The sequence below is a fragment of the Cuculus canorus genome, chromosome W (genome assembly GCF_017976375.1).
Source record: "Cuculus canorus isolate bCucCan1 chromosome W, bCucCan1.pri, whole genome shotgun sequence".
Lineage (NCBI taxonomy): Eukaryota > Metazoa > Chordata > Aves > Cuculiformes > Cuculidae > Cuculus > Cuculus canorus.
Window position 1 is genome coordinate 7322242 of NC_071440.1, and position 23678 is coordinate 7345919.

At 44.4% G+C, this 23678-nt stretch overlaps 1 protein-coding gene across 1 annotated transcript in view; it reads right to left on the reverse strand.

Annotated features, from left to right (window-relative positions):
• Positions 1-385: 385 nt before the first annotated feature.
• LOC128850205 (creatine kinase S-type, mitochondrial-like) overlaps positions 386-23678 on the reverse strand; it is a 51636-nt gene continuing 28343 nt past the window's right edge. The window contains exons 2-8 of the mRNA XM_054053190.1: positions 21128-21349; positions 17668-17742; positions 8710-8780; positions 8353-8476; positions 5191-5325; positions 4669-4794; positions 386-505 (exon numbers count right to left, since the gene is read on the reverse strand). Coding sequence (XP_053909165.1) covers positions 386-505; positions 4669-4794; positions 5191-5325; positions 8353-8476; positions 8710-8780; positions 17668-17742; positions 21128-21349 — 873 coding nt within the window. The remainder of the gene's footprint in view (positions 506-4668; positions 4795-5190; positions 5326-8352; positions 8477-8709; positions 8781-17667; positions 17743-21127; positions 21350-23678) is intronic.

Consider the following 23678-nt stretch of genomic DNA (forward strand, 5'->3'; position numbering starts at 1 on the left):
CACTCGAGAGAAGCACTTCTGTGAATAAAAATCAGGTTCCCATAGAAAGCTGCGTAAATATGGCCACATAAATGCACATGCAGGCTAGAATTAAGGATTTGTGCTTTTTGCATTATTCAAGAAACACTTTCCTTATCATCAGCCAAGAAAGAAAGGTTCAAAGCCTAGGTAAAGCTTGCTGAGATAACAAAGGGAAAAGAGAAGCAGTCCCCACAAAGTGATTGTCTTACTAAAGCTGCACTAAAACTGTCAGTACAATCAGGCATCTAGAGACACATCAGATATTAGTGTTTTATTACACAAGGTATTTATACAGAGATATACAGAGGTGTCTTTCTGTCAAAATGGCAGCCATATTTACCATCAACAGTCATCAGCCGCAAGATCACTTTCTGCCAAACTGAGGTAATGGTGGTGGTACTTTAATGTCTTGACCTCTTTCCAGTTTCTTCTCACAGTCAATTAGATAGTTGACCCCATCAATGACAATCTGGACTATTTCTACCTACAACAACAAGAAGCAAAACAGTAATAATAAAAGATTTAGGTAACATTGTTAATAGAGGAAGGAAAAAAATTGGCTTGTATGGCAAAGACAGCAAGTAAAGCCAGACACAAGGATGGCCATAGAGGCCTTGGCACAGAGGTCACATATGCTGTGGCACAGGGAATATGAATCATGCACTGGTCCAGTGGAAGCCCATGGTAATTCCCTTCTCCCTACCCCTTCTGCTGTTCGTGCTGAGTTTGGCCTTCTGACAATAGAAATTTTCAAATAGGCCCCTAAAGGTATTTCCACCAAATTCTGCTCCTACACATATCCCTATGTAAACAAACAAGCAAACAGAAGTACTTAAATAAAATCTTTAGGCATGACTTTAGAGACTTCTTTCAAATGTTACCACTCTGAGGGTACGAGATCACCCCTGGACATTTGCTGAGAACTGCAGCCTGGTACAGCCATGGGTTCCCATCTGCTGTCTTCTCAGCATTCATATATTAGGACAAAGAAACTGAAAAGGCAGTGCCATGGATGTTGAGAGCCACCGGGCAGTTCTCTCTGAAGCAACAAATGCCAGTGTAAGTAAAGAGACTCTGTGTTGTGGGATTTTGCCAACAGCATCTTGTGAGGTTTGGATTAATTCCTTTATCCAAATGCCTTTGGGCTTAAAAGCTATTGAACATTGGTCTGACATTTGGTAAATAACTACAGAGACTATCTTTCTGCTGTAGAAAGGAGGGGAGTTGTATTTTCTTGATGGCTAGGAATGAGAGATATGAGCAGTACTGAAATGATTTGAAGAATCATGCAGAGCCCTGCCTTACTGTTTAGCATGCCTGAAGAATCTGTACATATGTGCTTACTTCTTGATGTTTTAGACTCTTGCTTTCTTATGTTCTGTGAAACACAACAGTTTTATCCAATATACAGTCAGTACTGTAGAAGAAAGAATGCATTGCATCCAAATGGACATCAGTGAATTCCAGAGGATAATCCATTCTTATGCATGTAAGATATAGATATAGAATATGTAAACATTTACTACAAAAAGACAAGGAAGTAAAAGACATAAGGATCAGTAATCTGTTCAGTTTATGGTTAAAAAACCAAAATAGTTCTGTTTAGAGGAGCCCTCAGAATGCTACATATACAAAAGAATTCAAGCAAAAGCAGGCCTTCCTTGTTCCTTTCTATCTCTAGGCTTAAATCAAAATTATAACAATAAGAAAAACGTCATCCTGACACTCTGGCAATTAATATTAGCTATCTGAAGATCATAGGAAAAAAAATTAACAAAGCTACCATCAGTCATGCATAAGTACAAATAAAGACTCTGACACTTCTTCAGCAGACAAAACTTCTCTTTTAGGGGTTTGAGAATTATAAATATTATCAGGCAGAACAAAAAACAAAGTGACTTTTTGAACTTTCTAAAGAACCTGACACTGCGACACATTCACCTGCACAGCCCTGCCTGTATCACATACCAGACTACATGGAATGTCTTTATATTCCTTTTCCAGTTTACTGCAGGCTTTGTCTGGACTCTACATATGCATCTGCCTAAACTACCTCAGTTTCTTACTCTTGTATCTTTTTTTGCCTTTCCTAAACTTTGTATCATCTATAATTTCTTTGTTTTCAGCATATGCACTCTTGATGTACACTGGCATGATCGGATTCAGACACAGAGCAGCATCAAAATTTGCAATTCTATATCACATAGAATAGTGACATCTTCGTAATCTTTTTCAAAATTACTTAGGAATACAAGATATCTTGTCCTCAGCATAATTCCTCCACAGGCAGTGACATGCTAGGACTCCAGACCCCATGGCATTGTTATCTTCACAGTAGCCAGCAAGATGTTACTGATTTTTCTTAATCTCCATGAATGGTTCATTAGCAGTCTTTAATGGCTGGTTTGTCAAAACTTAATGCAAAGAATAAATCCCACTGTGTCTTTATTGTGACAGTGATTTATTTTCAAGAGATTTGTTTTTAGTATAAAGCATTCAGTAGCTTAGCAGTTTATTTTACTGTCTTTTACAGACTAGCGAGCAAAAACGGGAATCCAACTGGATGAATGTGAACCAGTTTTAATCTAGTCGCAGTCTAAGTGCATTAGCCCAGGGTTCTATTTGTGTTGTGAACTCCTGGCAAGAATCAGTCTGAACTCAGGTGCTGTGATGTAGTAATAGGACCAAAACTGCATACATACCTGAGCTGCTAAAGCCTCTCATCTCTATGCTGGTCTGTATAAATATACCTTGACAGTACACTCTATTTTGCCGTGAAGTTTTAACTTGCAGCAGTCTCCACAGTAATTAAAATTTTGCTGCTGTGCAGGCAGGCAGCCTTTCAAATCCTGACCCATACAAGCAGGTTGGCATCTGAGACCAAACCCTGTTTTGTGCTGTTAGTAGAGTCCAGTGGAGTAAGAGTCCTCAAGAGACATCTATCCCACTAGGGCCTGCCCAATTGACCATAATGGAGAGGTTAGAGTACTCAAATAGGAAGTGAAAGACATGTTTGACAGAAGATTTGAACCTATATTTCCTATCTACTAGAAAAGTACTCGAATCACTGGGCTTACAGGGTCTTGCAAGGTTAATTTTTACCATCTCAGTTGTTCCTGACGTGTCCAAGGATGAATACAGCCCTGACCTCAGTGAGGAAAGGGAAGCTGTATAACTCTGCTACAGGATTTAGTAAATGATTTGGAGTAACGATTTGGCTCAGGTGGAGCTAATGGAAGTGGGCTACAACTATTTCATACTGTTGGTTTTTCCCTGTTCACCTGTAGATTTGCTCTTTGGAGCTGTACTGCTGTATAAAATACTTAAATATTAAACTGAAAAGAGGTCTGGGACCAGTCTTACAGGAAAGCAACTTCGACAACTGTCACCCAACACTAAGGGGACACCATCAGACAATAGGGCCATTTCCACTCTCTTTCTGGCTCAGCGAATATGCATTCAAACTGAAATAGCTTCAAAAGAAGTATCTGAGACTAACCCATTTCATCTTAGCCTATAGTCCAACAGGGAGGGCTCAGATGTAACAAATCAAATCTCTGAAGGCAGAAGGCTGATTTAAACCCAGCTCTCTTGCATCCTGTGCTCAATGTGATGGTGGACATGGCAAGATGGCATCAAGTCATCCTCCTCCATTTTTTTGATGTGAAAGGATTGGGTCAAACTGTAGATGTGGTGGGTTGACCTTGGCTACCTACCAGGTGCCCACCAAGCTGCTCTATCACTCCCCCTCCTTAGCAGGACAAAGGGGAGGAAATTAGATGAAAAACTCGTACGTGGAGATAAAGGCAGTTTAATAAAGAAAAGCAAAGGCCGCATGCAGAAGTAAAGGTAAAAAAAAGTTTTCTCTACTTCCCATCAGCAGGCAATGTCCAGTCACTTCCTGGGAAGCAGGTCCTCAGTATACGTAGCAATTACTTTGAAGACAAACGCCTTAATAGCAAATTCCCTCTGTCCTCCTCCGTTCTCTTAGCTTTTATTGCAGAGAATGATGTCATATGGTATGGAATATCCCTTTGGTCAATTTGAGTCAGCTATCATGGCTCTGTCCCCTCCTTACCTCTTGCCCACCCCGAGCCTATTGGCCTTTGGGGTGGGGAGGGTGGGGGTGTGTGTGCGGTGGAGAGACAGTTTTGATGCTGTGGGAGCACTGCTCAACAGTAGCCAAACCACTGGTGTGTTAGCTATTCTTAGATACCTAACTCATGTCCAGCAGTGCAGAGAGAACTTGAACACCTAGGTCATCACTGTGTACTCTAGCAGGCATTCAGGTATAACAGTTGATGCTGACAAACATTGTCCCAAGGGAATTCTGTTACTATAGCCATATGTTTCCAGTACCTGCACACCTTCAACAAAAAACCTCAGCACATGGTGTAAACAAGTCACATTTATGGAACTTGATCAGTTGGTTCTTTTTTCATTGTCATATTTGGCAAACACTGCATGCACAGTAGTAATTTTTCATCGTGTAAGCCTTTCCATTGGATGGAATTCGCCACGAGAAAAAACTGCTATAGCTCTAAAATGTGACTCTAAGATCGGAGTGAACCCAAATGGAGGGAAACTGACATATCTATCAGTGCAAATTTGAGTTTAAAAGCAAGGAAAAAAACCCAAACAGGTTACCTCTGATCGACCCATGCGGTCCAGGTTGGAGATATCATACACATCTGCTACAGCTGCTGTGTCCACTCCACCAGTGCCGCGCTTCTGCAACCTCAGGTTCTCCAGGATTTTTGAAAACCTAGGATCCTAACAAAAGAAATAGGTTTGTGCATATTGCCTTTTGCCTTGCTTATTGTTATTATCTTATCCTAAATCCAAAACACAGCTGCTAGGAAGAAAATTCATTCTATCCCAGCTGAAACCAGGACACCATGATTTAATAGCATCTCCAGAAAGACAAATAGAGTTTCTTCTGTCTTTGGATTATAGCCTGTCTTGGTGGCTGTCTGCTGAGTAAATTAATTTCCATAACAAATACAATAATTTACAGAATAAAAGTATTCTCAATTAGTCATGCGTTATGCCTAGGACCTAGTTGTTGCACAGCATCCAAATGCTGTAAGGTGTCATTTTTTATTTGTTCCTTTATAAATCAGATGAAGACCTGATTTATGTCACTAGCTTTTTAAACAACTTATGTACCTTGCTAAGCTTTGGCAGCCTAACATGGACTCCAGCACGTAAACCAGTTCCCAGGTTGGAAGGACAAGTCAGGACATATCCAAGATGTTCATTCCACATGAACTCCCAGCCTCGTTCTTTAATTAATCTTTCAACCTATGAAAACGAATAAAAAGAGAAAAGAAAAAGAGAGACCTGCATACAAATGTCTCATCTTCTGACACTTGTTTATAGCTGAAATTCTTTTCACCTTGTATCTATGTTGATGATGAACCTCTGTTCTGGTTTGAGCTAAAGCAGAACCAATTTTCTAACTTCTCAGCTAAGCCTTGCCTAAGTAACTTCATTTTCTGAAAGTTAACTGCATGTTTTTCAGACAGTGTCTATCTCTAGGAGTGATAACGCTTAATATTTATAGTTATCACCAAAGCAATGGGGCATTGGCATGCAGAAAGGTCATTGCTTATACTTATTCCTGTAGTAACCTATAGTAGTCAAAGGAGTGAAAAAGGATCACACCTGCAGGGAGGAGCGGACAAAACAGGTGACTCAAAAACTGACCAACAGAATATTCCATTCCATATATGTTATGCTCAGTATAAAACTGAGGGATCACGAAGGTCAGGTCCTCTTCTTCAATGGCTGGCATCTAGTAAGGACCTTGTCCATCCTTCTGCACCCTGATCCCAAATCTGTGCCTTCCTGAACCCAGTTCTTGACTCCAGCTCCCACCTGCCACTGAGTCCAGTCCAGGACCTGTCCCTGTGCCTGCTCTGCAGCATCAGTGGTATCATATAGTCATTGGCAGGGGGGGTCGATTTTGTATATTTTTATATATATTATTATATATATTATTATTTTTATTTTCCTTTTTATTATTATAGTTTCATTAAAGCTGTTTTAGTTTTAATTTCCAACCCACAAGTCCCTCTCCCCCATTTCCCTTTCCCCTTGCCCTGTGGTGATGGGGGACTGGGACACAACGACCGTGTTTAGCTGCCAACCAAGCCAGGAGGGGGGCTAAACCGTGACAACTTCACTATTCACTGATGGAAATGCATAAATATATAAATACATATAAATAAATAAAGCCCAAGTAGAGTCTGTTTTGGCTCTGGTGTGAACTTTTGTATTCATCAGGCACCAAGTTCCCCAGTGAATATTACAAGGGTTTCTTCATCATTTTCTCATTCCTGCTGACTTGAAGGCTCTTTGTGACTTTATCACATAGCCTTAGCCCGTGCAGCCATATGTTTACATAACAATTATGGCTTTTACCTAGAATATAAATGAGTTTCTAGCCTTGATGCTTTTAGAGCAAGGTGGCAAAGCACAAGCCCAAATAACTCAAACACTGTGGAGCAGACAAAAGGAGCCAAAGTCTAATTTTAAATAATTTTCAAGGTGATTCCATGATGATAGGTGAAGGACACTCAATTTTAAATGCTTAAATTTCACAGCCCGGTTTCCACTATAAAAAGACTACATAGCTTCTATATATTACTTTTCATTAGTAGTTTTAAAACTCAGTTACAAAGGAGACTGAAATCATTATCCTCAGAAATATCACAGAGGTGTATTGCCCTTTGAATAAGCCACTATTCTATCCATTCAGCTATACTTCCAAGACTTATTTCTGTGATCCCAATACAATTTCAGTTCAGTAAATTCACTATCTGAAGAGAATCAGATACATATGCCAGCTCAGATTCACAAGACCTCTGCACTACAGGCAAATAATTCTATTCTGCAGAAGGATACAAAATAATGGACTCTCCTGACATCATTTGTCCATTGTGTGAGGACATCAAAATTGTTGGTAAGAGATTAGACCTGATTTCTTGCCTCAGACACCTGCTATGGTCACAGTTCCCAAAGCTATTTGACCATTTCTCATTACAAGGTCCATAGGTCTGCTTCTGTTGAACAAGAACTAAGCACAGTAGCAGAGGCAAACCTGGAAACATTCACAGGCTATGTCACTTAAGCCATACTCCTGTACATTATTCAGTCTCATGGGTGTGCCTGAAAAGCATACCAGATCCCAGTGAACCACTCAGACGCCAAAGAAGCGCTTTGGTTTTTCCATGTTTCCAAACTCAATACATGCTCAAAATTTCTGATATGGGAATGCACAGTTATACGAGCTCTACAGCAGTTGGGGATTTCCTGAGACAAAGGAGTCTCTAGAAAAACAGAGAAGCTGGAGTGAAAGCTGTTTTGCCAGAGTGAGAGGAACAAAGCAAGTGGTCCAAGGAACAAAAGCAGTGTGATGGATATAAACATTGTTCCTCTACAGTGCAGATGCATTGAGCACGTTAAGGACCTCAATGGGGAGAAATAATTTTTTTATGCAGCCTGAGTCTTGGAGACAATATGAGCCCAGTTTTAACCTTACATAACTTAATCTCTGGGATATTATATATCGTGGTAATCTATTCAGGGGTGATGTGGACAAGCACAGCGGAGAACAGCATTCTGACACATCACCTATCCCACTCTGCCTTTCTTCGCTAGTATTGCTTCTGGGAATGCTTTTTCTCTGTTAAAGCAACTTTTTCTTTGCCAGAGCAGTACACAGGCCTGCATTGGGCCCAGAGACAACTTGCTGTCATACCTGGATTGTCTAGACGAAACTATTTTAACCCACACATCATTCTATGAGGGCTTTTTTTTCTTTATTAATAGCTAGACCAGAATAATATCCAGGAGCCCTGGCTATCAGTCCTTAGTATTCTAGTCACAAATCCCAGTATGTCCCCAAAGGTGGCAGTGAGCTCAGGAGTTCTATGTCCTGTGTACAACCTCAGCAACATCCAGTCCACTCCCATAATCAGGGGTGAAAACCAGTAAGGTAGTCTTCCAAAATGAAATGCTTTATTTATGAACTCCTACAGTCTGCATACATGAGGTGGCAAAGAAGAACCATTCCTCTAGCCAGCCAGTGCTGAAGATTCTAATATAAAAGCTAAAATGACATTTTATCTATTTTTCCCTACAACTCAGCTAACAATTTGTCTTTGTTTCCTTCTTTAACTGCCATTAATGTGAGTTTCTATTTAAATGATGTTGCTTTGTTTTTTTCACTTCTAGAGATGTCAGTTTGGTGTTAACCACACTAAGTAGTGCTGACAACAGCCCAACAATAAACAAACAGGCATAATAAATTAATTGAGTTACTACCTCTTTCAGACCTCGGCAAAATCTTTCAAACACCCGTTTCATGTTGCCACCCTTTTCCATGGAGATCACCCTGGTGTGGTCCTCTTCATTAATCCAGATAAGAAACGTCTTGTCATTGTTATGCCTGGTTGTGAGAAAAATGAGCAGCTTTAAAGCACAGGATAAGCCCTGAAAATAATCCTCAGTATAGTTTGTTTTATCACACTCTTTCAGGACTATAAAGAGGTTAAGCGCTGCAAAACAGCATTGCTCTGCACAGCTAAGGGCATGAGTTACGTTTACAACTTGATCCCCCATGCCAGTGGAATTATACAGGTTTCTTAGGTCGCAGTGAGAAGAGCGATTTTCTCTGATCACATCATGCTGCCCTGACGCTGAGCTATGAAGAACATATCATCAAACATGAACACAGTTAGGAGGTACAACTGCTAAGGGAACAGACAAAGGGAGAAGCCAAATTCTGCATCATCAGTCACTGGGGATGTTTTTTATTGTTCTTAGAAAATTGTGCAGGTAGAAAAAATACTGAGGGGGTCAGCCATATGACCTTACTTAATTGCATTGTCTCCTGAACTAAATCTCAGTGCCCTTCATATCACTTAGTAACACCAGATTGCCACATCAGTTAAAATATATGTCTGAGGAAAACAGCTACATATTGTTTCGAGACACTGCATTAAAGATGCTGTCTTGTCAATCAAGATAAAAATGCCTAAAGAGGAGTTATCTGCTCTTGCTTCAGACAGATCAGTTAGGGCTTGACCTGCTGAAAAGCAGCTCTGCGGAGAAGGACCTGGGAGTCCTGGTGGACAACAAGTTAACCATGAGCCAGCAATGTGCCCTCGTGGCCAAGAAGGCCAGTGGTATCCTGGGGTGCATTAAGAAGAATTTGGTCAACAGGTCGAGGGAGGTTATCCTGCCCTTCCACTCTGCTCTAGTGAGGCCCCATCTGGAGTACTGTGTCCAGTTCTGGGCTCTCCAGCTCAAGGAAGACAAGGAACTACTGGAGAGAGTCCAGCGGAGGGCCATGAAGATGATTAGGGGACTGGAGCATCTCTCTTATGAGGAAAAGCTGAGAGACCTGGGTCTGTTTAGCCTGGAGAAGAGAAGACTGAGAGGGGACCTTATTAATGCTTATAAATGTTTAAAGGGCGTGTGCCAAGAGGATGGGGCCAGACTCTTCTCAACAGTGCCCAGTGACAGGACAAGGGGCAACGGGCACAAACCAGAACACGGGAAGTTCCATCTGAACCTGAGGAAAAACTTCTTTACTGTGAGGGTGACAGAGCACTGGAACAGGCTGCCCAGAGAGGTTGTGGAGTCTCCTTCTCTGGAGATATTAAAAACTCGCCTGGACGGGATCCTGTGCAACCTGCTCTAGGTGAACCTGCTTTAGCAGGGAGGTTAGACTAGATGATTTCCAGAGGTCCCTTCCAACCCCGACCTTTCTGTGATTCTGTGATTCTGTGATTCCATGGCTAGTTTTACAAAGTGCTAGGTCAAACCTGAGGTTACTTTTCCTGGCTTTTCTCCATTTTGTTTATCTTTTACAACAGTCTTTCTACAAAATGTAGAAGGTGATTGATAAGATTAGGCTTGTTCATACGAATAGTGGAATATGACCAAGTTTGAAACACATGAAATTTGAAACTTCATTGAGAGTCTAACTTGCATCTTGTCTTTTACTGCAACTCACTTTTCACACTTGGAGTTTGCCAATGCAAAATCAAACAGGTGCAAACATCCTGTGGCCTGACATTAGAGTTACAGAGAGGTCAGTTATCTAATTTTCTTTCATGTAAAAGTATTCAGGGTAGGGTTTTCCAAAGAGGTTGATTTTGGCCTGACTCAGCTCCCCCTTTAATTAAATGAATCTTCACATTGCTTTAAGGAATGCAGTATGAGACAGCACTGTGGGGAAAAAAAAAATCTATTCTGTGGCAATACTGGATCATGTTCGCAAACATATCCAGTATTATTCTGATAAGTTAAACTTGCTTTGCTAGGGAGCAGGCACTGTGAAACCTGATCAAAATCCTGTTGGAAATCTGTGAGTTTTTTTTTATTTCAGTCATCTTCCGATTAGTTCCCCAGTGCCTATTTAAATAGGAGGAAGAGATTTGTTCTGGGAAAATGATAAATCTGAGGCATTCTGTTCATTGCCTCTACCACCAAAGAGAAAAAGCACCAACAATGTAAATGCTATCCAGGGATCCCCTGAAAAAAACCACATATATCTGATTTTGGCTTGTCTTACATGTAAAATATCAGGCAGAATGGGGAAAAAAAACCCCAACAAAAACAATGTTAGTGTGACTGGAAAATATTTCAGTGAGCCAGATTTGGAAACCCTACCCTTCTTTTACAGGAAATTGTTGTCTAAAAGAGTACACATTATGACATCCTCTCTGAAAGTCTTGAACCTGCCTAGGGCAAGGAGATAGGACAGAAGGCTTCTCAGAATCCCTTTTAGTCTAATTGTCTAGAATTATAGCATCTGGTAATCCCTAGAAATATATCAGGATGGATGCAGATGCTAGGCACTGTACAGCTGCCTCCATCATGTGATAAGGTGTATGTGTGTGCGCGCTGTACTGGGGGCTATTATCCCTTCCTCTAAATATGTTCTATTTGAGCACAAAAAAATACCAGGGTTATAAAAGAAGAAACAGACCTAATAAAAAAGGAAATTCAACTGTTTCTGTATTCACTCTTTATCCAATTTATTTGGAAAGAAAGGATTGCTTTCAACTTGGAGAACTAAAATAACATGCTGTCTCTCAAAACTGGGGAGGAGGAGAAGGAATTTACAGTGTAATAACCTGCAGCTGTATTGCCAGTGGTTCCTAGCTGAGAGTGTTGCTATAATCCAGTTTTAGGCTGCATTTATAACCTAACTCTGCCGATTTCATGGTGATTCACTGGGTCATTCTCAAATCAAATTTTTATCTTGAAATAGGAAAAACGGGTATAAAAAGAACATAGAAGCAGACATGCTTAAGATGCTACGTTGTGTTGCTGATATTAATGATTGCTTACATAGAATCATAGAATCATTTAGGTTGAAAAGACCCTTAAGATCATCAAGTCCAACCATAAACCTAACACCGCCAAGTCCACCACTAAATCTTGTCCCTAAGCACCACATCTACCTGTCTTTTAAATACCTCCAGGGCTGGTGACTCAATCACTTCCCTGGGCAGCCTGTTCCAATGCTTGACAATCCTTTCAGTGAAGAATATTTTCCTGATATCCAGTCTAAACCTCCCATGGTGCAACTTGAGGCTTATCACTTGTTACTTGGGAGAAGAGACCAGAACCTACCTTGCTACAACCTCCTTTCAGGTAGCTGTAGAGAGCAATAAGGTCTCACTTCAGCATCCTTTCCTCCAGACTAAACAATCCCAGTTCCCTCAACTGCTCCTCATAGGACTTGTGCTCCAGAACCTTCACCAGCTTCATTGCTTTCATCTGGACACACTCCAGCACCTCATCCACCTGCCCCTTAAACACCTCCAGGGAAGGTGACTCAACCACCTCCCTGGACAGCCTGTTCCAATGCCCAATGACTCTTTCCATGAAAAATTTTTTCCTGATGTCCAGCCTGAACCTCCCCTGGCGGAGCTTGAGGCCATTCCCCCTTGTCCTGTCCCCTGTCACTTGGGAGAAAAGGCCAGCTCCCTCCTCTCCACAACCTCCTTTCAGGTAGTTGTAGAGAGCAATAAGGTCTTCCCTCAGCCTCCTCTTCTCCAGGCTAAACAACCCCAGCTCTCTCAGCCGCTCCTCATAAGACTTGTTCTCCAGCCCCCTCACCAGCTTCGTTGCTCTTCTCTGGACGTGCTCCAGGGCCTCAACACCCTTCTTGTGGTGAGGGGCCCAGAAGAGAACACAGTACTCAAGGTGCGGTCTCACCAGTGCCGAGTACAGAGGGAGAATCACCTCCCTGGACCTGCTGGTCACGCCATTTCTTATACAAGCCAAAATGCCATTGGCCTTCTTGGCCGCCTGGGCACCCTGCTGGCTCATGCTCAGTCGGCTGCCAATCAACACCCCCCAGGTCCTTCTCCTCTAGGCAGCTTTTCAGCCACTCTTCCCCTAGTCTCCAGCCCTAGCTGTACGGGGTTGTTGTGCTCCAATTGCAGGACCCGGCATTTGGCCTTGTTAAACCTCGTGCCATTGGTCTCAGCCCAGAGGTCCAGCCTGTTCAAATCCATTTGCAGAGCCTCCCTACCCTCCAGCAGATCCACGCTTCCACCCAGCTTAGTGTCATCTGCAAACTTGCTGAGGGTGCACTCAATGCCTTCATCCAGGTCATTGATAAAGACATTGAACAGGGCTGGACCCAGTACCGAGCCCTGGGGAACCCCACTTGTAACTGGCCTCCAGCTGGAGTTAACTCCATTGACCACCACTCTCTGGGCCCGGCCATCCAACCAGTTTTCAACCCAGGAGAGTGTGCGCCTGTCCAGGCCAGAGGCTGACAGTTTCTGAAGCAGAATGCTGTGAGTCCAAGAAGACTACATCCACAGCCTTTGCCTCATTCAGTAGTCGAGTCACTTTGTCATAGAAGGCGATCAGGATAGTCTGGCAAGACCTGCCTTACGTGAACCCGTGTTGACTGGGCCTGATCACCTGGTTCTCTTGCATGTGATTCATGGTAGCTCTCAAGATGACCTGCTCCCTGACCTTCCCTGGAAGGAACTACAGGCCTGTAGTTCCCTGGATCCTCCCTGCAACCCTTCTTGTAGATGGGCACAACATCAGCCAGCCTCCACTCTAGTGGAACTTCCCCAGTCAGCCAGGACCACTGGAAGATGATGGAAAGGGGTTTGGAAAGGACATCCTCCAGCTCCTTCAATACTCTTGGGTGGATCCCATCCGGCCCCATAGACTTGTGGGTGTCTAGCTGGGCAAGCAAGTCTCTAACCACCTCCTCTTGGATCATGGGAGCCTTATTCTGCCCCTCTAACTCCTGGGTTTGTACACAGGGAGAACAACTTCCCTTACTATTAAAGGCAAAGAAGGCATTAAGTACCTCAGCCTTGTCATTATCCCCTGTCACTGTTGTTCCTTCTGCATCCAATAGGGACTGAATATTCTCCCTAGTCCTCCTTTTCTTGTTGATGTATCTGTAGAAAGATTTTTTATTATCTTTCACAGATTTAGCCAATTTGATTTCTAGTTGGGCCTTAGCCCTCCTGATTTTTTCCCTGCACGATCTCACTTCCTCCCTTTAGTCCACCCAAGACGCCTGTCCCTTCTTCCAAAGCTCATAGACATTCCTCTTCTTTTTGATGTCTCTCAAGATCTCCCTGCTCAACCAAGCTGTTTTTTTCCCCCACCAGCTCCTTTTCCGGAACACAGGGATGGCTTGCTCCTGAGCTGCTAGGATTTCATTTTTGAAGAGTGCCCAGCCCTCGTGGGCTCCCTTGCCCTGAAAGACTCTCTCCCATGGGACTTTGCCAACCAGCCTTCTGAACAGTCCAGTCTGCCCTCTGGAAGTTTAATGTGACTGTTTTGCTAATCTCCTTCTTCATCTCACCTAGAACTGAAAACCCTATCATCTCATGATCGCTTAGTCCCAGGCGTCCTCCAACCGTCACTTCTTCCAAAAGGCCTTCCCTGTTCACAAACAGCAGGTCCAGGAGGGTGCCTTCCCTTGTCAGCTCGCTCACCGGTTGTGTGAGGAAGTTGTCTTCCACACGCTCCAGGAACCTCCTAGACTGCTTCCTTTCTGCTATATTGTACTCCCAGCAGATATCCAAAAGATTGAAGTCACCCACGAGGACAAGAGGTAGAGATCTAGAGACTATTCCCAGCTGTTTATAGAAGAGCACATCAGCTGCTTCTTCTTGGCTGGGTGGTCTGTAGCAGACTCCCATCACAATGTCTGCCTTCTTGTGGGCTCCTCTGATTTTAACCCATAGGCACTCAGTCCCTTCCTTACCATAATCCAGCTCAAGGGTATCAAAGCACTCTTTAACACAGAGGGCTACCCCGCCTCCTTTTCTACCTTTCCTGTCCCGCCTGAAGAGTTCATACCCCCCCCTATAGCTGTACTCCAGTTATATGAGCCATCCCACCATGTTTCCGTGATGGCAACGACATCATAGTCACCTTGCCCTACAACAGCTTCCAACTCCTCCTTCTTATTGCCCATGCTGCGTGCATTGGTGTAAATGCACTTCAGCTGGGCTGACGAACCTTCAGCCCTCATAAAGGGAATAGAGTTCATTCCCGATTGACTGGTCCTTGGAATAACTAACTCCACAGTGCCAGTTTCATCTTTACTGTCCCCAGCTGTACTCGCCCCCACTTGCTCAGTGGTGATGTACTGGCGGTCCTCTCCAGCACACCATATCTCAGCCGCTGGAGTCCCACTTCCAGGCTCATTCCCAACCAGCCTTGTCTCCTCCCCCTCCCCCTTCACATCTAGTTTAAAGCTTTATTTAAGAGCCTAACTAGATTTTTAGAAAGTACTTTAGTCCCCCTTGGAGACAAGTGTGTCCCATTCCTAGTAAGAAAGCCTGGGAGTGCGTGGGTCACTCCACGATCAAAGAATCCAAAGCCTCTCTCCTCACACCAGGCTCAGAGCCAGGCATTAATCAGCTGTTTTTCCTTGACCTCCTGTTCCTTATTCCTTAGTGTTGGGATGGAACTAAACACCACTTGTGCTCCAGAGCCCTCCATCATTTTCCCTAGAGCCCTGAAGTCTCTCTTGATGGCTTTCAGCTTTCTGCCTGTAAGTCATCATTGCCTATTTGAAATACTAGCAAGGGGTAATAATCTGTCTCCTTCACCAAGGAAGGAAGTTTTCTAGTGACATCCTTCACTGATGCCCCCGGTAAGCAGCAGACCTCCCTGTGGAGCGGGTCTGGTCTGCAGATGGGTCCCTCCGCTCCTTTTAGAAGGGAATCCCCTAAGACAATCACTCTCATCTTCTAATTTACAGAGGATGTTTTTAAGGTCCTCTGAGGATGCCGGAGCCTAGGGAATGTTTCTAGGCTGTGGGAGGCATCTTCTTCATCCTTGGGGATAGGATCCCCCTGCAGCACTTCATATTTGTTCTTGAGGGTGATTTGGGGGTTTGTTGTCTGGGTGGGGGGAGCAGGTTTCCTCCACCAGACAGGAACTTGCTGCCATTCCCCATCTCTTGTTCCTCTAGCCTTGCAGTCTGTAGGTAGGAGCTGCTTAGCCACACTGGCTCCAGCAGCCTGCTGAGTTTGTGAGAGGGCGCTGCTCCAGCGATCTATTTCCCTCTCACATTCCCTGATGGTCCTTAGCCTATTTACTTCCTCCCTCAGCTCTGCCACCATGTGAAGGAGTTCCCCAACGCAAGCAGAGCTCCCACAAGTATAGCCAGTACCAGAGGCATGAGCTGGTGTGGCAGGGGGGCATTGCTTACAGCCCAGGGTCTGGGTAGCTGCATGTACCCACTGAGGTTCTGTGTGGGTGGCAACATCCATTCTGCTCGCTGCAGCACCCGGACCAGTTTTAATCTTCTGCCTGGTAGCCACCAATGGCCTCAAGCTGCACCAGGGGAGGTTCACGCTGGATATCAGGAAAAAAATTTTCACAGAAAGGGTCATCGGGCACTGGAACAGGCTGCCCAGGGAGGTGGTTGAGTCACCAGCCCTGGAGGTATTTAAAAGACAGGTAGATGTGGTGCTCAGGGAAACGGTTTAGTGGCAGATAGGAATGGTTGGACTCGATGATCTAAAATGTCTTTTCCAACCTAGTGATTCTATGATTCTATGATCACCAAAATCCTTTCTGGGAAATTAGCATGCCTCTCTAAAGTTCCTGTACACTAACGTGTGCAGCATGGGGAATAAACATGAGGAATCAGAGATCTCTGCACAGTTGCAGGGCTACGATCCTGTTGGGATCATGAAGACATGGTGGAATGGCTACCAGGACTGGAACGTTGCAATGGAAGGATACAAGCTCTTTAGGAAAGACAGTAGAGGAAGACAAGGAGAAGGAGTTGTCTTTTATGTTAGAGAACAACTGGAATGTATGGAGCTCTGTCTGGGGATGGACGATGAGTCAACTGAGAGCTTATGGGTAAGAAATAAAGAGCATACAGGTATGAGAGACACTGTAGAATCACAGAATCATAGAAGAGTTTGGGTTGGAAGGGACCTTTACAGTTCTAGTCCAACCCCCCTGCAGTGAGCAGGGACATCTTCAACTAGATCAGGTTGCTCAGAGCTCCATCCAAGCTGACGTTGAATGTTTCCAGGGATGGGGCATCTACAGCGTCTCTGGGCAACCTGTTCCAGTGCTTCACAACTCTCATCCTCAAAAAAATCTTCCTTATATCTAGTCTAAATCTACCCTCTATTAGTTTAAAACCAGTACCCATTATCGTTACAAGCCCTACTGGAAAGTCTTTCCCCATCTTTCTTATAAGCCCCATTTAAGTACTGAAAGGCTACAGTAAGGTGTCCCTGGAGACACCTTCTCTTCTCCAGGCTAAACAAGCCAAACTCTCTCAGCCTCTCCTCGCAGTGGAAGTGTTCCATCCCTCTGATCATTTTTGTGGCCCTCCTCTGGACCTGCTTCAACAGGTCCATGTCTTTCCTGTACTGAGGACTCCAGAGTTGGACGCAGTACTGCAGGCGAGGTCTCCAGAGTGGAATAGAGGGGCAGAATCACCTCCCTCGACCTGCTGGTCACACTTATTTTGATGCAGCCCAGGATATGGCTATTTGGTCGTAGCTTTCCAACAGCATGGTGGATTCACCTCTTCCTGTTTGTTTCCCATGCTGCATTCATTGGTGTAGAGGCATTTCAGCTGGGCTGTCGGCTGTGTCACCTTCTTAGAGGAACATCCCTTAATTCCTTTGAGGTAGCCCACCGGTGTTTCCCTGTTGGCTCCTATTACCTCAGGAGCCCCTGGTTCATCGCCGTAAGACTTCAACTGTGCTCCAGTGCACTCAGCACATCTCAGAGCAACAGGCTGAGGGCCCTCACTAGCACCCCATCCCTCTAACCTTGGCATGTCATCCCATAGCTTGCCATGGGCAAGCCTGATATTATCCCCCTTGACATTGTAGTGGATATCTGCTATAGGCTGTCTGACCAGGAAGAACAAGTGTATGAGGCCTTCTAGAGACAGCTAGGATCAGCCTCACGTTTGCCAGCTCTGGTCCTCCTGGGGGGCTTTAACCACCTCAGTATCTGCTGGAGGGACAACAGAGCAGGACATAAGCAGTCCAGGAGGTTCCTGGAGAGCATCAACGACAACTTCCTCACCCAAGTGATAGAGGAGCCCATGAGGAGAGGCACTCTGCTGGACCTCCTGCTCACCAACAAGGAGAGGATGAGAAGGTCAAAGAAGGTAGCCTTGGCTGCAGTGACCATGAGATGGTGTAGTTCAGGATCCTGAGAGGGGAAGGAGGGTGAAAAGCAAGCTCACAGCCCTGGAATTCAAGAGAGCAGAATTTGGCCTTTTCAAGGATCTGCTTGGATGAGTCCCATGGGATAAGGCCCTGGAAGGAAGAGGGGCCAAAGAAAGCTGATTGATATTCAAGGGTCACCACCACCAAGCTCAAGAGCGGTCCATCCCAGCGAGCAGGAAGTCAGGCAAAGATCCCATGAGGCCTGCATGGATGAACAAGGAACTTCTGGCCAAAATCAAACGCAAAAAGGAAGCATAGAGAGGGTGGAAGCAGGGACAGGTAAACTGGGAGGAAAACAGAGATACTGTCTGAGAATGCAGAGATGAAGTTAGGAAAACCAAAGCCCACCTGCTGAATGGTGCATGGGATCTGGTGACACAGGACATGGAAAAGGCTGATGTGCCAAATACCTCAGTATTTACTAGCAAGACCGCCTTTTGGAAATCCCAGGCCCCAGAGACCAGGAACAAAGGCTGGAGCAAGGAAGAGCCTTCCCTCTGTGGAAGAGGATCAGTTTAGGGAATACTTCGGCAAATTGGACATACATAAGTCCATGGGCCCTGATGGGATGCGCCCATGAGTGCTGAGGGAGCACCAGGGGTCAATACCGGGTCCAGGCCTGTTCAACATATTCATTAATGATCTGGCCGATGGGGCAGTGTACCCTCATCAAGTTCACATATAACACAAAACTGGGAGCAGTGACTAATAGGCCAGAGGGTTGTGTTGCCATCCAGAGGGACCTCAGTAGGCTGGAGACATGGGATGAGAGGAACCTCATGAATTTCAACAGGGGGAAGGACAAAGTCTTGCAGCTGGGGAGGCATATCCCCAAGCCCCAGGGTATGCTGGGGGTCACCCAGCTGGAAAGCAGCTTGGCAGAAAAGGCCCTGGGGCTCCTGGTGGACACCAAGTTGAACATGAGCCAGCAATGTGCCCTTGCCGCAAAGTAGGGTGATGATATCCTGGGCTGTGCTGGGAGGAGTGTTGCCAGCAGGTCGAGGGAGGTGATCCTTCCCTTCTACTCAGCACTGGTGAGGCCACATCTGGAGTCCTTTGGCCAGTTCCTGAGCTTCCCAGTACAAGAGAGACATGGACATGCTGGAGAGAGCCCAGCAAAAGGCCATAAAGAAGATGAAGGAACCTCCCTTTTGTTCTCAGGTGAAGCAGTCATCTACTACTCCCCTGACTTAGTCCAGGATTAACATCTATCTTTTATTTTCTGTCGGTACCACCCCTCAAGTGGAGCTTCCAAGTTAAGACCCATTTTGTGTTGACACATGTAAATCTAAAAAGACTCCACAAGTATCATTTTCATATTAATATAGGGTCTACACACAACAAAACAGAGAGCAGAAGAAAGGAAGTCAAGCAAGTAAGTCCAGACTTAACACCAGGGACCTTATCTCCACTCACCGCAAAACTTAAGGTATAATTCTCCCCACTTTAGCCATACAAGAAGATGAAGCTTGCTGTCTTTCACATAGACTCACACTCTTGATAGGTAAACATATAAAATGTAGAATTTTAGGCAACTTAGAAGAAGCTTAGTTCATTATAAATTGTGCCATATAAGGGAAAAAGCTCAGTGCAATGCTTGATAGCAGAGGCCTTGAAAGCTGATAAGGGGGGGAGCCAGTATGCTACTTCTGCTGATAAAAGAAGAGCTGGAATGCAGCATCAGCAGTCTCAAGCTGGAAAACAACCAGAAGGGGACGGCGCCTGTGCACAGTTCAGGGTTAAAAAGTTCATCCTAAGGAAGACTGCTGACTTCATCCCTGAGACCCCGGCCCACAACCACCAGGAGGCACTGTGCAGGCACGAGACTGGAGAGATCCTTCCAGAACTAATTATAATACAAAGCGGGGAGAGGTTATGAATATGTAGTAGGCGCTTATAATTCTGCATGTCTTTACACTATAGGTAGCTGTTTGTTAAGTCATAAGGTGTGCGAGTTGGGCAGAGTTATCTCCCTCGTGCCCACCGGACGTAATAAACATACCTGCTTTATAACTCATTTCAGTTTATAGGGTTTGATTCTGCAAAACACTCTCTCACTCTTTCTTTCTCTTTTCCTAATGCTTTCAGAGACTTCTATCTTTAGTTAGTCATCCTTGCTGCAAGTTTCTTTAAATAGTAATTGAATAGTCTTCCAGATTCTGGAAGGCCCTTTTGTCAGAGGTGTTTCTAGAGATTTAGCCACTATTTGATGAAAATGAGAGTTGCAAGATTAACAAAGGACTGACTAAAGATCTGAATACTTGCTTGTAGTAGAAATATTGTTTTACCAACAACTGTTTTTAAGGAACCCTATACCAAAATATTTATGTTTATGCATTCATGTTCTCATGTTCCTGTATTTTAATTTCTGTCAATTTAAACTCTGGATTTATGAATATCACGATCTGTGTGCATGTGTGTGTAGCACTGAGAATTTGGATCTTAGCTTGCACACTTGCTACCCTCAACCTTAGAGGTCCCAAATTTGTTGAAACAAAGAAACTTATGCTTAATAGTTTAATTTAACCATTAAGGCAGGTACACTTTATACAGCCCTGGAGAAGACTCGGGATTCGTCCTCAGAGTGCTTCTACCCAACAGTGATTGCAGAGAACTTTATATTACACAGAGGTACTTTCATATTCATATTTTTCCCTGAAGTGACAAGCACACTTCATTCCTGGAACCTCATTGCATATCCAGGGGGGATGAGACCAATCCCACCCAGTGTCATTAAGGTGTAGCCATGTGGCAATGAAGGCATGGACTGCATTCGGGTGCGGTAACAAAATCGAGTTTATTATGCACAAGCAAAGCTTTATATACCCTTATCTGCCTCATTAGCCAGCTACCCCAGTGATTTTCCACTTCTGAAGTCCCACGGTTACAGTGATTCAGCATATCTCTACTTGCTATAAATGTATCTTTTGTCTAGCAACCAAAACTCCCAAAAATTCTTCTCACATAGCTCAGCTCCGTGCTTTTTCCTTCCACTTAACTGTCTCATGGTTTCTCACTTAACGATCCCCCGGTTTCCTGCCAATGAGTGCGAGGACATCAGCCGTATTATCCTGTACATACACGGCAGTGGAATCTTCCATGCCCACATAGCCATATCTGTGTGGTCTGTCTCAACGACTCAGGGTGACAAGAAGGAAAGGGTTGTTATCATTATCTTAGTCATTAATCTTGTTTTTTAACACACTGCAGTTGACATTCCATGTCACCATTTACAAATCACCATCTCAGTGTAAGCACCACTTGAACTAATTTCCCCAAATCAGTTTCATTTTTTCATTTTCTCTAAATGTACATGTGGCTTTCATACACATGTAAAAGCCCTACATGTAACATGGAGTTATACTTACATCAATAAGCTGCTGCTGATCCTTCTCAGACATATTGGTCAAACTATAGTACTTTCCAGAAAGGTCTCCTTTCAGCCCAGCTAGAGCAGTGACCACAACATTTTCCACTTCTCTTCTCTCTGCTCTGGTACAAGCTGGAGGAAGGCTGAGGCCCCGGATGCTACGCCCAGTATGTACACGTGATGAGAGGACATAGCGCTCATCAAATTGACTGTGAGTGATCTGAAGGAAGAATGTTTTTCAGTTTACACACAGTCTACCATTTTGCACACTAACATTTAAAAAAAACCCATCATACAAAAATGGGGCATCTTTCTGCCCAGGTATCATGACCTCTCCTAGATATCACAGAACATTAGGAATCCCTCAGTGTTTCAGATACTAATGTTTTTTAGGAACTCCAAAGTTCTTTTGCTGATTGAATGTGGCAAAGTAACCAGCTGATCCTTCTTAGCTCCAGTGTGGAATATGAAAGGATCTGAGCAGCTTTTGGAAACATAGATATGAAGACAGAAAGAAGGCCAGGTATGGAAGATCTTTGAAAAGAAGAAAGCCCAAGATGATGCTAATCTACAACATTATTGAACTATGAAGGAAATACTAAGCAATGGGTAAGATTTGATTGTGTGTGTGCAGGAGGGGGAGTTGGGGGGGGAAGAAATGCTTTCACTCTGATCCTTAAATACATGGCTATCTTTATTTCAGTAGCGGACTCACAGTGACTGTGGGAGTAAGACTGAATGCAGGAATGGGGCTTAATGTCAGGAGAAATGGGACTGGGTGGACTCTCAATCCATTCACTGCCCAGCCTGTAATTCTGCTTGGAATTGCCCTGACCCAGGTGCAGGACCTTGCACTTGGCCTTGTTGAATTTTATGAGGTTCACACAGGTCCACCTCTCAAGCCTGTCAAGTGTTTTGTGGAATCAAACCCTATAACCCAAAATGAGTTATAAAGCAGGTATGTTTATTTCCAGTGCTGGGGTGCAAGGGGGTTCTCCTCCTAGCTTGCACACCATATAACTTAACAAGCAGCTACTTATAGTGTAAAGACATGCATAGGTATAAGCACCTACTACATATTCATAACCTTTCCCTGCTTTGTATTATAATTAGTTCTGGAAAGTTCGCTCCAGTCTTGCGCCTGCGTAGTGCCTCCTGGTGGTCATGGGCCGGGGTCTTAAGGATGAAGTAGGAAGTCTTCCTGGGGATGAATATTTTTCTTTTTGAACTTTGCGCAGACTCAGTCTCCTCTGGCTGTTTTCAAACTCCTGAAGCAAATGCAGCCAGCTTTCTGCATTCCAATGCCCACTTATCAGTAAACTTCTGCTAGCTGGCTCCTTCGTTCTCAACTTCCAAGGTCTTCAAGGCGAACAACGCCAAGTTCTAGTGAACACTCCCAACCCCCCTTGTCTGCTTTCACTCATCACAAGGTCCCTCTAGATGGCATCTCTTCCCTCCAGCGTGTCAACCACACCACAGTTTGGTGTTGTCAGCAAACTTGCTGAGGGTGCCCTCAATCCTACTGTCCATGTCTGTGACAAAGATGTTAAACAACACTGGCCCCAGTACTGATCCCTGCAGAATGCCATTCATCACCAGTCTCCACCTGGACACTGAGCCGCTGACTGTTTAGTGTGACCATCTAGCTAAGTCCTTATTCACCGAGTGGTACATCCATCAAATCCATATCTCTCCAATTTATTGACCAGAATGTTGTGTGAGAGTGTCAAATGCTTTGCAGAAGTCCAGGTAGATGATGTCAGTTACTCTTCCCTTATGCACCAAAGTTGTAGTCCCATCATAGAAGGCCACCTAATTTGTCAGGCACGATTTGCCCTTAGTGAAGCTATGTTGGTTGTCACAAATCACCTCCTTATTTTCCATGTGCCTCAGCAGAGTTTCCAGGAGGATCTGCTCCATGATCTTGCCAGGCACAGAGGTGAGACTCACTGGCCTGTAGTTCCCCGGGTCTTCCTTTTTCCCTTTTTTAAAAATGGGGGTTATATTTCCTTTTTTTCCAATCAGTAGGAACTTCACCAGACTGCCATGACTTCTCAAATAAAGTGGCTTAGCGACTTCATCCCTCAGGACCTGTGGATGCATCTTCATCAGGTCCCACAGACTTGTGCACCTACAGGTTCCTTAGATGGTCTTGCACCTCTTCCTCTCCTACAGTGGGTGGTTCTTTGATCTCTCAGTCCATGCCTTTGCCTTCTGCAACTTGAGTGGTGTGGCTTGAGCCCTTACCAGCAAAGATGGAGGCAAAGATGTCATTAAGTACCTCAGCCTTCTCCATATCCTGGGCAACCAGGTCTCCCATTTCTTCCTGGAGAGGGCCCACACTCTCCCTAGTCTTCCTTTTATCACTGACATATCTGTAGAAACTTTTCTTCTTGTCCTTGGCCAGACTTAATTCTATCAGAGCTTTTGCTTTCCTAGCCTGATCCCTGGCTGCTTGGACAATTTCTCTGTATTCCTCCCAGGCTACCTGCCCTTGCTTCCACCCTCTGTAAGCTTCCTTTTTGAGTTTAAGTTTGTTCGGCAGTTCC